The sequence below is a fragment of the Pyrgilauda ruficollis genome, unplaced genomic scaffold, assembly GCF_017590135.1.
Source record: "Pyrgilauda ruficollis isolate IOZ18807 unplaced genomic scaffold, ASM1759013v1 scaffold457, whole genome shotgun sequence".
Classification (NCBI taxonomy): Eukaryota; Metazoa; Chordata; class Aves; order Passeriformes; family Passeridae; genus Pyrgilauda; species Pyrgilauda ruficollis.
The window spans coordinates 28,655-40,906 of record NW_024526122.1 but is presented as its reverse complement, the minus strand read 5'-3'; the positions used below and the strand labels follow the sequence as shown (position 1 = coordinate 40,906).

Genomic DNA, 12,252 nt, shown 5'->3' with positions numbered 1-12,252 from the left:
AAGGAGGGCTCAGGAAGCAGGGACTGCATTTCAGCGCCTCTTCCCTGGACAAATCTCCTGCTGTTCAGCTGCCCCCAGGATCCTTCTGAGTCTGGGCAAATGCTGTTCTGTGATGCTCAGGGCAGAGAAGTGGAGAATGTCTCCAGTGAGATCAATGCATTTCACTGGTTGAGTAACACAATAGGGGATACCCACCCACACACGCACAAAGAGAGACACACAGACACACAAACAGACGCACACACACACTCACACGGGCACCTGCACATCGAGGTGAATCCATGCAAGAATTTGGGCTCCCACGTGAATTCCTGCGGACCCTGCCTGAACACAAGTGCACACAAACCAGGAACACAGGCAAGGACACAATCAGCCATGGACGCTGGTGAGGAAACCTGGGAACAAGTGCAGCAGGGCTGGAGCCTTGTGGGGAAGGACAACGAGTCAGGCAAGGTCCTGGCATGGATTGTGTACTCACAGGTAGAACAGAGGGTCACATGTCCAATGAGACACGACTAATTTCCTGAAGGCAATTTTAACAGGGCAGGGTTGCAACCAACAGTACAGCAATGACACATGGGGAGGCAAAAACCGATAAGTATCAGGCTAAGCTGAGGAGGGAGGAAGGCAGAGTGTATATCTAAGTGTGTTGGAATACATCCATGTTGGGATGTGCTTTATGTGTTCACATCTCTGGATGGAAGTGTTCACATTGATGTGCGTGCGCAGACTTGGGTGCAGGAGCAGGAACAGGAATGAGTGTGGGTGTTTGCACATCAGTGGGGACATGGCAGAAGGAGATGTGTCTCTGCCTGGGTCCCCTTCGGAAATATGTGTACACACACCTCTTCATCCATGCAGAGCTATGAGTTAATTCAGGTGTGTGCAAGCTCCAGAGTGTGTTTGTGGTACTGTTAACTCGTGCATGTGCACTAGGAGTTTTTAACATTCTTCTTCTACTGACGGTGCTGCACACAGCCAGCCCTGGGCTCTGCTGAGGACATGTGGGGCCAAAGGCAACAGGGCTGGGTTGTGGGAGGACAAGGTCCCAGGCAAGCCCAGGGGATATTTTTCTTTCCTCAGTTACTTCACAATGCAGAGATAAGTCAAAATAGTCCAAAATACTTTCCCGAAAAATGCTCCTCTACTCCAACAGATTTACTGTTTTTCCCTCCATATATTCTGCTATTTGAGGAAGATGCTGAATGCACATCCCTGGTGTTTGTGGAAAGCTGACGATGGGAGCAAAACATGTAGAGAAGTGAATTCCAGGATCAGGTGGGATGGAATGCATACCTGCCTTATAAATCCCGGGGAGAATGCTGCTTCTTATTCATCTGGCAGTATGGAACAAAGACATTTCTGCAGGGACAGAGATTTATTTGTCACCTCAGAAAGCCTCAATGCAAATAACTCTCATGCCTTGACCTACTGAGATGGGGCTTTGGCCCGGCAGCTGACGGTAGAAGTAGATGAAATCGCCTGTACGGATACTGGGGTGAGAGCACTTGATGGTGATGCTGGTACCCTCGGTGGTCTCCAGGAATGGCTCCTGCTCCACTTGGGCTCTGACCTCAGCCACTGCCAGGGAGACAAAAAAAATAAACTTCATCTCCTTCTTTCTACCCAGTTCCGCCTGCCAATCCCCAGAAGAAAGCCCGCAGAAGCAGTCAGGAACACGGAGAGATGAGGAGGAAAACAGTTACCAGGGCACCTTAGATGCAGGAATGGAAGTGTCCATTAATCGCTTGTGGAGAGATGTATGTGTGAATGACAGAACGATTAGGAGAGTCACTGGAGAATGGGAAGATATGGGAGAAAGCACAAAAAGACAAGAAGAATATTAGCAGTGGGTAAGGACTGATTTTATGAGTTATAAAGAAAGAATGTTTCTGAAGGTTCTGGCATAGAATAGAAGTTTGGGATGGAAAAGAGGGAAGGATGAACGGGAGAGCAGTTCGCGGGAACCGGTCTGAGAAGAAGCCAGACAGGACGGCAGCCTCCGAGATCACCCCATCCCCAGACCGCGACCCCTCCGCCGCCAGCCCCACGCACCGATGAGCAGCGCGGCCAGCGCCGCCAGCCCCGCGCCCCGACACCGCCGCATGCCGCCGCTCCGCCGGCCGAGCCTCGCTGTGCCCCTGAGCCCCGGCTCTGTTCTCTCACTGTGCCCCCTCCTTTTCTCTCCTCTCCTCTCCTCTCTCTCCATCGCCCCCAGCTCCGCCCCCGTCTGAACCCTGCGCTGGCGCCGCTCGGGCTCTCGCCCGGGCTCAGAGCACTCGGGCTCTGCACGGACACAGCTTGGTGTCCTGGCAAATGGACTCCCCCTCCTCCAGCAAGTACATTTCAGAGAGAATCAGCCGGAACAGCTCCAGCTGCAGCCTGAGGCAGCAACAGGGACCTGAACCAGCAGATGGAGCAGCTTCCCCGAGCTGTGTCTGTGCTCAGGGGCTGGAAACTGCAGTCAGGGGTTTTCTGCAGATGGCAGTGAGGAGGCTGAAAGCCCCATGTTCCAGCAGCTGTTCCTTGCCTATTTTCCTGTTGCAGAGAACTTCCAGAGTCTAGTCTGTATTCCCTGTTTCCTTTGCACAGGTGGTTCCAGGATTTTCTGGGAATAACTTGGGCAACAGAGGCCAGTTCACTGCCTGTTCTTTGTTGTTCCATGTCACCTCCAGTCTTGTGAACAGTGTCCTCCTTCCCACTATTCATGACATTCATGGTAACATGCAACACTAGTAGTCCTACTGCTGATCCCTGAGAGACCCCAGAGTTGTCTACCAGTTTGAAGCAATGGCCACAACTCTCTGAGCCTGGTAGGACAGAGAATTTTCCACTCACCTTATCACTCTCTTACTGTTCCCTTTTGTCACTGATATGGTCACAGAGGAAGGGTGGCAGAGGAGCCCGCTGCAGCTGTGTCCCCCCCAGTGCTGCATAAAGGGGAGCAGTCACCTCTCTTGAGCTCCTGGCAACACCTGATCCAATGGACCTGGGGATACTGTTGAATTTGCACTTTCCCTTGTTCAATTGCATGAGTTTCCCATCAGCCCATTTCTCCTGCTTGCTGAGGTCCCTCTGGATGCTAGCCTGACTCTCTGATGCATAAGCCTCTCTTCCCAGTTTGGTGTTGTGTGCAAATCTGCTGAGGGTCCACTCTGTCCCATCACCCACATAAAACAGGACCCATCAAGCCCTCACCATTTAGATGCACCACCAGTCACTGGTCTCCAACTTTATTTTGTGCTGCTGATCATTGATCCCTGTGCCTGTGTCAGTTTTCATTCTACCTCACTGTCTGCTCATCCAACATCAACAGCTTCTCTGTGACACTCCTACAGGAATCCACACAAAAGTGTCAAAGGCATTGTTCACCTCTAGGTAGAGAAGAGCCACCATTCTTTCCTCTTCTCCTGAGCCTGTCACATCACCACAGCACTTTGTCAAGAAGATCAGGCATAACTTCCTCTTGGTGAAGCCATCCTGACCCCCTCCTGGTGACTTTCTCATCACTGACATGCCTTGATTAGGAGAGCTTTCCAGGACTAGCTGCTCCAGCACTTTCTAAGGGGCTAAGGTGAGGCTGAGAAGGCTGCAGCTCACTGGGTTCTCCTTTTTCCCTTTCTGAAGACAGAAGTGACATTTGCTTTGCTCCAGCATCCAGTCACCATGCTTGGCTGAAGGTAACCAAGAGTGACCTGGCAATGACAGGAGCCAGTTCCCTTACCACTCGTGTGTACATTCCAACAGGAAGTACAAACTGCAAGTGAAGTTTGCTAAGGATTCACTGGCCTGATCTCCTTCCGTGAAGGGTGCGTGCTCCCTGATCGTGACTTTACCCCCAATATATGTTTGGTATTCCTTAAGGCCAGCCTTGCTAATAAGGACTGAGGCAAAGAAGGCCTTCAGCACCTCAGCTTTTTCTCTATCCTGTGTCACCAGGGTCCTCATCTCATTCAGCAGCAGTCCTACACTTCCCTTACTCTTCCTTTTGCCACCTTTGTTCTTAGGGAAGCCCCTTTATTATGTAATTTGCCTTTCTTTCTGACAGCTGAATAAAACCTTCCACCTTTTCTTCCCCTTTCTGTATCCCTGGTGCATGACAGGAGAAGGCAAAGCCAGCCACCTGAATTGTCCTGGGCTCTGTGTTTGGTGGGATACAGTCAAACCCAGAAACAAGGCCACTTCTTCAAGACAAAGCCCCTAAGATCCCAACGGAGTGACCTAGACTGACATAATTTACTTTTAATGGACTCCTGCAGCATGTGGCGTGAGTCCTGTGCTGACGCTGATGTGTTTTGATGCAGAAATGCTTGGGCCTCTCATCTTGTAATGCAAAAGATGCCTTCATTGAGGAATGTGCCAGAAATAAAGCAGGAAGAGAAAACACAGCCATTTAAGAAACCAAACATTAAATGAGATGCTCACAGCATTAAATGAGGTGTTTTGCATTCAAGATGAATTTGTCAGAAAATTATCACCTCCAGAAGGGATACCTCTGGCAGCCTGAGTCAGTAAAGGTCCACAGTGAAAGCCAGCACAATTCTTTGCTCTCTCATCACCTTCTCTTGCCTCCTTCTCCCTGGGAATCAAGTGAGTCTGAAACCCTTTCTTGTTCTCTGCTTTCTCTAAAAAGAGATCTCACCTCAATGGACCACTCAGCTGATTCCAACAGTCTTCTACAATGGCTCTGTTCCATCAATCCCTCTCCTCAGCTGGACAGAGGAGAGAAAATACAAGAAGCTTCTGGGGCTAGATAAGGACAGGAAAGATCACTCATCAATTACCCTCATGGGAAAACCCAACTCACATTGGGGAAATTAATTTTATTTATTGCAATCCAGTCAGCATAGGGTAATGAGAAGTAAACCTAAAATCTAAAACCACCTTCCCCCCCACTGCTCCCTTCTTTGGCTCAACTTCACTCCTGATTTTCTCCCTTCCAAAGGGGTAGGGACTTGGAGTTGTGGTCAGTTCAACACATCTCTGTGGCTCTTTTATCCTTAGGAAAAGGAACTCTCACTTCCCCTATGTCAGCATGGGGTCCCTCCCATGGGAGACAGTACCCCAAAAATTCTCCAATATGAGTTCTTCACAAGTCCTGCCTGCAAACCTGTGCTAGCACGGGCCTGTCACCCACATGGCCAGAGGTCCTGACAGGAGCCTGATTCAGCATGAACTTTTATGGGGTCACCTGGAGCACCTACCTCCCCTCTTCACGGAGACTAGTGTCTGCAGGGTTGTTTCTTTCTACATCTTCTCTAACCTCTCTTCTGGCTGCTGTTCCACAGTAGTTGTTTCCTCCCTTCCTAAACATGTTATCCCAGAGGTGCTTCCACCATCGCTGATGAGCTCAGCCTTGGCCAGTGGTGGATGAGTCTTAAATCCCTCTGGTGTTGGCTCCCCCACAACCAAAACCTTGCCATGCAACCCAAATCCAGAGGGTGCAAGGCAAACAGAGCCAGGCACTTCTCTGAGGTGCCCAGTGATGGGACCACAGGAAACAAGCACAGGCTGGAACACTGGAAGCTCTGTGTGAAACATAGGAAAGACCTTATTGTTGAGAGTGACCAAGCACTGGCTCACATTGCCCAGATGATTTGAGGATTCTCCCTCCTTGGAGCTATTGGAAGGACATAAGGAGAGCCGTAGGAGCAAGAAAATGAAACCCAACAGTGCAGCCCAAATGCCCGAGATTCTGAACACAAACAAACACTGGAGCAAGTTGGGAAGCATGGAAGAAAGAGACATGGCATATAATTTTGCAGTGGTATCACGGCATATATCTGGGTGACCAGTCAAGGGCTGAAGAGCTGGGAGCAGCTGCACCCCTTCCAATCAACAAGGCCACAGGCAACACCAGAAGTGAGCTCCAGGCCAACCTCATTTCCCTGCACTGCACCCATTCAGTACTTGAGGAGAAGATTCCACAGACACTGATGCATTCCTGCCCTGGAAATCCTGAGGCGTCTCAATCTCAGCACTCAGAATAAGCCTCCATGAAGAAATGTCTATGACATAAGCCAGGAAATGAAAAGGTGGCAACACGGAAAACAAGCACCCAGCCCATGTCATTAACTGCGATGTTTTCCATACATCATGAGCACCTTAGGAAATTATCACTTTCATAGAAGCCACCTCTGGGCCTGGGGCAACTCAGAGTGAATATAAAAGCCAGTCCAACTTCATGCTCTCTCATCCACTTCTGCCTCCTTCTCCTTGGGACCCAGGTGAGTCTGAAGCTCTTTCCCCTGTCCTTTTCTGGTGAAGCAGATGTGTGTTCCTATAGCCTGTGAGAGGTCTTAGTGCTACTGCTGCTGAGGGGTCAGAGAAGAACTAAGATCTGACTTAGTGTCACGGATTTGGCTGAGGGAGCTCTTTATTGAAGAAACAATGTGACACTTTGCAGTACTGTGTCAGGATTTAGAGGAAAACCCCTTTCTCTCACTGCCCAGTTTCTGCTTTCTGGCTTAAGCAGGTACCATTGCAATTGCAGTGGGATGATGGACTCATGGCTGATGGCTCCTCACATGTGCCTGCGCTCTGCTTCGTTCCCTTCCCTGTCTCTCAGGTTCATCTGCAGCCCCCAGCCATGTCCTGCTACAGCCCGTGCCGGCCCTGCCAGCCCTGCGGCCCCACCCCGCTGGCCAACAGCTGCAATGAGCCCTGTGTCAGGCAGTGCCAGGACTCCCACGTGGCCATCCAGCCCTCGCCCGTGGTGGTGACCCTGCCCGGGCCCATCCTCAGCTCCTTCCCACAGAACACTGTGGTGGGATCCTCCACCTCTGCTGCTGTTGGCAGCATCCTCAGCTGTGATGGAGTGCCCATCAACTCTGGTGGCTTTGACCTCTCCTGCATCACCAACCGCTTTAGTGGCAGCAGATGTCGTCCATGCTAAAGCCACTGGTGCAGCCCTCACAAGGACCCCCAGGAACCCAGAAGCTGATGCTGGACTGAGGACAGAGCTTCTGGCCATCAAATTCAGAGGTGCTGTGCAACCAATGCTGCCCTTCTGAAGGAGGGCTGGTGGGGCTCTCTGAAACATGGCCAGTGTTTGCTTTCCCTGCCTTACTCTCTCTTCCACCTTTCTCTTGTGTTCCATATTTCTGGACTGTAAGACTTTCAGAGCCTCTGTGGGGGATCTGCTAACCCCTGCCAACCCACTGTAGGGCAGGCAGATGGATACCCCGTTGGCTTTCCAGTGTCTGTGCCAAAGTGGGCCCAGACTTGCTGCAGTTGCATGTGGTCTCTCACCACCACCACCAGTAGCCTCCTCTATAAGGGAACTAATTTCCCACTTCAATGACAATAAAGCTTTTTGCATCTCATACTCAGTCTCCATGTAATCCTTTTTTGGTGTCCTTGTCTCAAGTTGCTGAGACTAAAAGGTGTTGCCATGGGTGATGGACGAAAAGGTGGGGACACAAGTAGACCATTGATTATTCCCAGAGGAAGGGGAGGGTGGGAAACACAGAAGTGGGGCCCATTCAGGCACTGTCCTTTGGAGCTGAGGAAGACATCCCTGACTTCTCCACAGACACCAGGGAGCAGGCTCAGCCTTCCAACATTTCTGCTCATATATGACTCCTTGGTCTCAGAGCATGTCCTGCAGATGGGGAGCACAAACCATCTTCAGGATCAGATCTAACATACTCTGTAGATTCTTCCCACAGTCAGTGATGGGACATCAGGTCACCCATGGGACTTACTCCATCCCAAAGCAGATGTGCCAGGAAAGAGCAAGAATCATCTTTCTGGAGACAAAAATCCTGCAGATGACCAGTGGTGGGCCTCTGAACTCCCCAACTAGGACAAGCTCAAATCAGGGCCTGCATACCTGGTCATGTGTGCATGGCTTGCTTCATTAAGCAATCACAAATGAACCCACAGGCTTCAACACCTCCATCCCATGGCTAAACCCCACATCCATTTCCATGGATAGGACAGATAAATGGCAGGGAGACGGCTTCATGGTCAGCAAATATGCTCAAGCAGAGAACTTTATTCCCATTAGCTGCATCTCCACCTCAAACCAAGTACAGGTCAGTTTTCTCTCAATCACACTGAAGCTTGGGACACAGGACTTGCAGAAAATGTCTCTGTCAAGTCTAGCACCTGTGTGGTGATTCTGGACAGTGCAGACAGACTCTCTCTGGAGGTGAATCTAACTCAAGATGTCTAGAGGATGAGAAGTGTGTGTGTAGTCTAAGCCAGCTGACTAGTTTATCTTGAGTGTCAACAGAAGAAAAATAGGTGTCTGTAAGACATGTATTACCTGATCTGTAAGAGATCATTTTTTGTAAGGGTTGAACTAAGGCTTGAGAGTGCCTACTTCTCTCAGCTGGTGATGAATGGAGCAAAGATGAGTACCTCAATAGAAGACATCTTTTTTAGAGTCAGGGGAAATCAATTTTCCTCTACTAATATCTCATCTGATTTTGAACTTAGATCTTTACTTAGTTCTTCACTTCAGTTAAAACTGAAGACAGAGGCCTTAACTGCATTTAGAGGCTCTGAAATGAGGTAGGTGAGTTCCTTGGCTTACTGTCTATTCATGTGCCCATAGTTGCCTTGAGTTACTTCTCACCCTGGAGGTTTCACGACCCTCTTAGTACCCAGCACCAAATGCTTGACACCAGTCTCTTGGAACATGACTATTTCAGACATCTCCATGTCAGCTGAGTTCCTGACAAGGTTCTCATACCACAGCTGCAGGCAGAAGGCAAACACCCAGCCTAGCAGCCACTTAGGGAATTGCACTGCTGTTCTTTAATTGGCCTGTGTGAAGAGAGAGTACTATTCATCTCTGACAAGCCTATAAGGCCTCCCAGAGGTCAAATTCCCTGGAGCATCCCAGAGGGAAAACAGAAAACAGTCTCCTAGGTGTGGCCAGCTGGAGCTTCATTGTGTTAATGAGGTGGGTGTGGGGATGTTCTTATGCTGATGATGCTGGTGACTCTCTGGTGTATGATCTCACTATATGAAGCTAAGCTGAAGAGAGTTTTCACTTTGTGTGTGTGCACACAAAGCTCTCTTTAGTGGAATTACAGTGGTGGCAGTTAGAGGGAAAAGATCAGGAGTGGAAGCTGTCAGATCCTACTGGATGGAGAGGAAACCAGGTCAGGCAGTTGCCATCAGCTTGAAGTGAGTCAGCAAGGGGAGAGCTGCTCGTCCACACACCTTCACCTGAATCCAGAGTTCCCCCCAATAAATCTACCTCTTTTCAATGCTCTCTATTAGCCAAGGGAACCATGGCTATCTTGGAAGGACGGTGCATGAAAAAATGTCATTTGGATCATTGCCACGGGAAAATCTGGTGAGTGAACCCTGCCCAAGACATGTAGCACAGACCTCCAATGCCTTGCATCTTTAAAGGGAGCTGGTTTAAGGGAGGCTTCTTTACTCTTTAAGTACATGAGATTTCTGGTATATATTGCTGTGGAGGAAGATAGGAAAGGGATGAGTCAGGTGGTAATTTAGTCCATCTGTCTTCCATATCCACCTGAAAATATGTTTTTTCTAGAGAACTGATCAAGGATTTTCCCTTGTCTGCAGGAACAGTTCAGCAGAGCTACCTTTAATGGAATTCAAGTCAGAGGACTTTGCCTTCAGTTGCTGAGGCTGAATATCTCTGCCCAAGTTGAGATGTATAACATCCAGGTGCTTACTAGACTCCTGCCTTAGACCTCAGAGACAACCTGGTACTTCTAGAGAGCTTTTAGCCATGCTTTTAAGACAAAATGAGCCATGTCTCCCTCATGCTTTTTCTCTGTCTGTGAAGAAAGAAGGGGGTTAAGCTGAGGAGCTGAGATAGGAGTATTTCACCATAGATATTTCAGCTTAGTCAGCAGAAATCCTCTGACTCTGAAATGGCAAAATTGCAAAGAGGTGGATCATACCCCTAGTAGCTATGCTGAGAAGCAGACATCAGTGAGGGAAATGAAGGTATTTGCAAAAGCTTCCTGTTCTGAGGCTTAGAAGAAAGCCAGTATAGGAGACCTTGAGTAGTGACTGGCATACTAACCTGCTGCCCTGCATGGCTGCAGCTCAGTCTCAATCCCTGGTAATAAACTGACATAGAAGAGGTGGGAAAATCTCTTGCAATGTCACATTATCATGACAGTATTTGTATTCCTCAGCTGCATTTGATGATATCACACCTCAGTATTGCCTGCCTTGGAGACTACAAGTTATATTATTGCCTTCCTACTTGTAACAGCTTTTTCTATAGCTGGAGTGCCTCAGCCTGGTGTCCATATTTGGGATGGACAAATCCCCCATCCTAAGTGGGATTTTCATCTCACAGAAGTAACTACATGCCCCATGCTGCAAAGGAGATGCACAGTCTGATAAACACTTCTCCAAATGTTCATTTGTTGGGGTACATCTGATTTTCAGGTTAGATCTAGTTGTCCAAACGTGTTTCATCAGGGGAGGATTTCTATGAAAATTTTAACATAGGAAAACTGCCATTTTCCCATGCTGTGCACCAACTGCATTTTCAGAGATGGTGATTTTTTTTCACTACTTGTAGCATCTGAAGGACCAGCACAAGCATGCAAACTTTCACAGAAACTTTTCTTTCTTTGCAGATGGACCTCAACACTTGGAAGGACATGGCAAATAGGACAACTGTAAAAGAATTCATCCTTCTTGGCTTCCCAGGGACATGGCAATTCCGAGTCTCATTTGTGGTGGTGTTTGCACTGATGTACATCCTGACAGTGATAGGTAATGCATCCATCATAGCCCTTGTGTGGAGAAGCAGCAACCTACACACTCCAATGTACTTTTTCCTCTGTAATCTCTCCTTTCTGGAGATCTGGTATACTACGGGTGTTGTTCCCAAAGCCATAGGAGTCATGCTGGGGACTAGCCAGACCATCTCCTTCAGTGTCTGCATTTTCCAGTTGTTTTTTCTTCTCTCTCTAGGCTCCACTGAGTGTTTTCTCCTGTCTGTCATGGCCTATGACCGCTACTTAGCCATATGCTGCCCCCTGAGGTACAGCTCCCTCATGAACAATGTCCTCTCTGTTCGGCTGGCACTCAGCTGCTGGCTGGGAGGCTTTTTGGCCATTTCCCTATTGGCCTTTCTGACATCCAGGCTGACTTTCTGTGGGCCAGATGTCATCAATCATTTTCTATGTGATATAGATTCCTGCCTTGCCCTCTCCTGCAGTGATACATGGCCTGTGGAGCTGGCAACCTTCCTCATCTCCATAATTGTTGTGGTGGCCTCCTGTGTGGTCACCTTGGTCTCCTACATGTACATCATCTCTTCCATCCTGCGGATCCAGTCAGCCCATGGCCGGAAAAAGGCCTTTTCCACCTGCTCTGCCCATCTCAGTGTTGTCAGCATCTGGTATGGCTCCACCATGTTCCTGTATGTCAAGCCATCAGCCCAGACCTCCCTGGATCTGAACAAAATCGTGAATACATTTAACACAGTGGTAACTCCTTTGTTGAACCCCTTCATTTACACACTCAGAAACAAAGAGGTGAGGCTCGCTCTGGGATGGGCATTCCAGAAAAAGTGAAGCAGGGTATCAGTTGAACAGATTCATCCCTGCCCTCCCACGACTTCTGCCCTGCAGAAGATCCCTTCTGAAATGTAGGTCTGTGTGGACATCCCAGGCAGCGAGAAGCCCCCAACTCCCCAGTGAGCTCATATCACCTTACAGCCATCTCTGGCTAGGCTGAGCTTCAGTTCTTCTCTCCCACCACCCTCTGTTCATTCTCAGGTAATTCAGAATGCCTCCCAGTCCTTTAAAGTGCTGTGCTTGGAAAGGGTCACAAACCCTGTCCATAAACGGTTCTGTAACAGAGCTGGAGGAATGGTGCTCCCAAAGGCTTCTACTCCAGTTTGCCAAGTGCTAAATTTTGTCAGGGTTTTTCTGAATCTCCTAAAGAAATCCCAGCAACTTTAGGAAATGTTGCTTTAGGAAGTGGACATATGTTTTTCCATTTAGCCTGATGTTTTGTGATGTATCTATGCCACATTCTTGTAGCTATTTCCTCAAATCTGATTCAAGATAAAATATGGTAATGCCTGATATCTCTACTTATAGCCATTATTCCTGGCATAAGACTGCAAACAAAATTTGCATAATTCCTCTTCTTTCCTCTCCTTAGTATCTGAATCTACTCTCTTATTTTTAATTAAAATTATGCAAAATGGTGTGCTTCATACTAGATGTGTCAGGGCATTTCCACATCTAAAACCCCACATCATTTTTAGCAGTACATTGTTCCACC

The 12,252-nt window shown here is 48.6% G+C and overlaps 3 protein-coding genes across 4 annotated transcripts in view; 2 read left to right on the top strand and 1 right to left on the bottom strand.

Annotated features, from left to right (window-relative positions):
* Positions 1 to 2,107, bottom strand: part of LOC121359580 — a 3,214-nt gene extending 1,107 nt beyond the window's left edge. Inside the window, exon 1 of the mRNA XM_041478612.1 lies at positions 2,056 to 2,107. Coding sequence (XP_041334546.1) covers positions 2,056 to 2,107 — 52 coding nt within the window. The remainder of the gene's footprint in view (positions 1 to 2,055) is intronic.
* Positions 2,108 to 4,454: 2,347 nt separating this feature from the next.
* Positions 4,455 to 6,895, top strand: LOC121359582 (feather keratin Cos1-2). 2 transcript variants are annotated; one of them, XM_041478614.1, is made up of 3 exons: positions 4,455 to 4,491; positions 6,136 to 6,227; positions 6,569 to 6,895. In XM_041478614.1, the coding sequence occupies exons 1-3, from the start codon at positions 4,455 to 4,457 to the stop codon at positions 6,893 to 6,895; spliced, it is 456 nt and encodes a 151-aa protein (XP_041334548.1). The 2 variants fall into 2 exon arrangements, with proteins under 2 accessions (XP_041334548.1, XP_041334549.1); XM_041478615.1 differs by lacking the exon at positions 4,455 to 4,491 and having other exon boundaries at positions 6,167 to 6,227; positions 6,588 to 6,895.
* A 2,205-nt stretch (positions 6,896 to 9,100) lies between these two features.
* On the top strand, positions 9,101 to 11,534 carry LOC121359581 (olfactory receptor 6F1). Its single transcript, XM_041478613.1, has 3 exons — positions 9,101 to 9,141; positions 9,238 to 9,313; positions 10,590 to 11,534. The coding sequence occupies exons 1-3, from the start codon at positions 9,101 to 9,103 to the stop codon at positions 11,532 to 11,534; spliced, it is 1,062 nt and encodes a 353-aa protein (XP_041334547.1).
* Positions 11,535 to 12,252: the final 718 nt, after the last annotated feature.

Bases quoted from the DNA above. Each gene is read 5' to 3' on its own strand.
- LOC121359582 (XM_041478614.1), top strand. From the start codon at position 4,455: ATGAATTTGTCAGAAAATTATCACCTCCAGAAGGGAT. The intron at 4,492-6,135 runs ACCTCTGGCAGC...CATAGAAGCCAC, and splicing joins TTATCACCTCCAGAAGGGAT to CTCTGGGCCTGGGGCAACTC. The intron at 6,228-6,568 runs GTGAGTCTGAAG...CCTGTCTCTCAG, and splicing joins TCCTTCTCCTTGGGACCCAG to GTTCATCTGCAGCCCCCAGC.
- LOC121359581 (XM_041478613.1), top strand. From the start codon at position 9,101: ATGGAGAGGAAACCAGGTCAGGCAGTTGCCATCAGCTTGAA. The intron at 9,142-9,237 runs GTGAGTCAGCAA...GCTCTCTATTAG, and splicing joins GCAGTTGCCATCAGCTTGAA to CCAAGGGAACCATGGCTATC. The intron at 9,314-10,589 runs GTGAGTGAACCC...CTTTCTTTGCAG, and splicing joins CATTGCCACGGGAAAATCTG to ATGGACCTCAACACTTGGAA.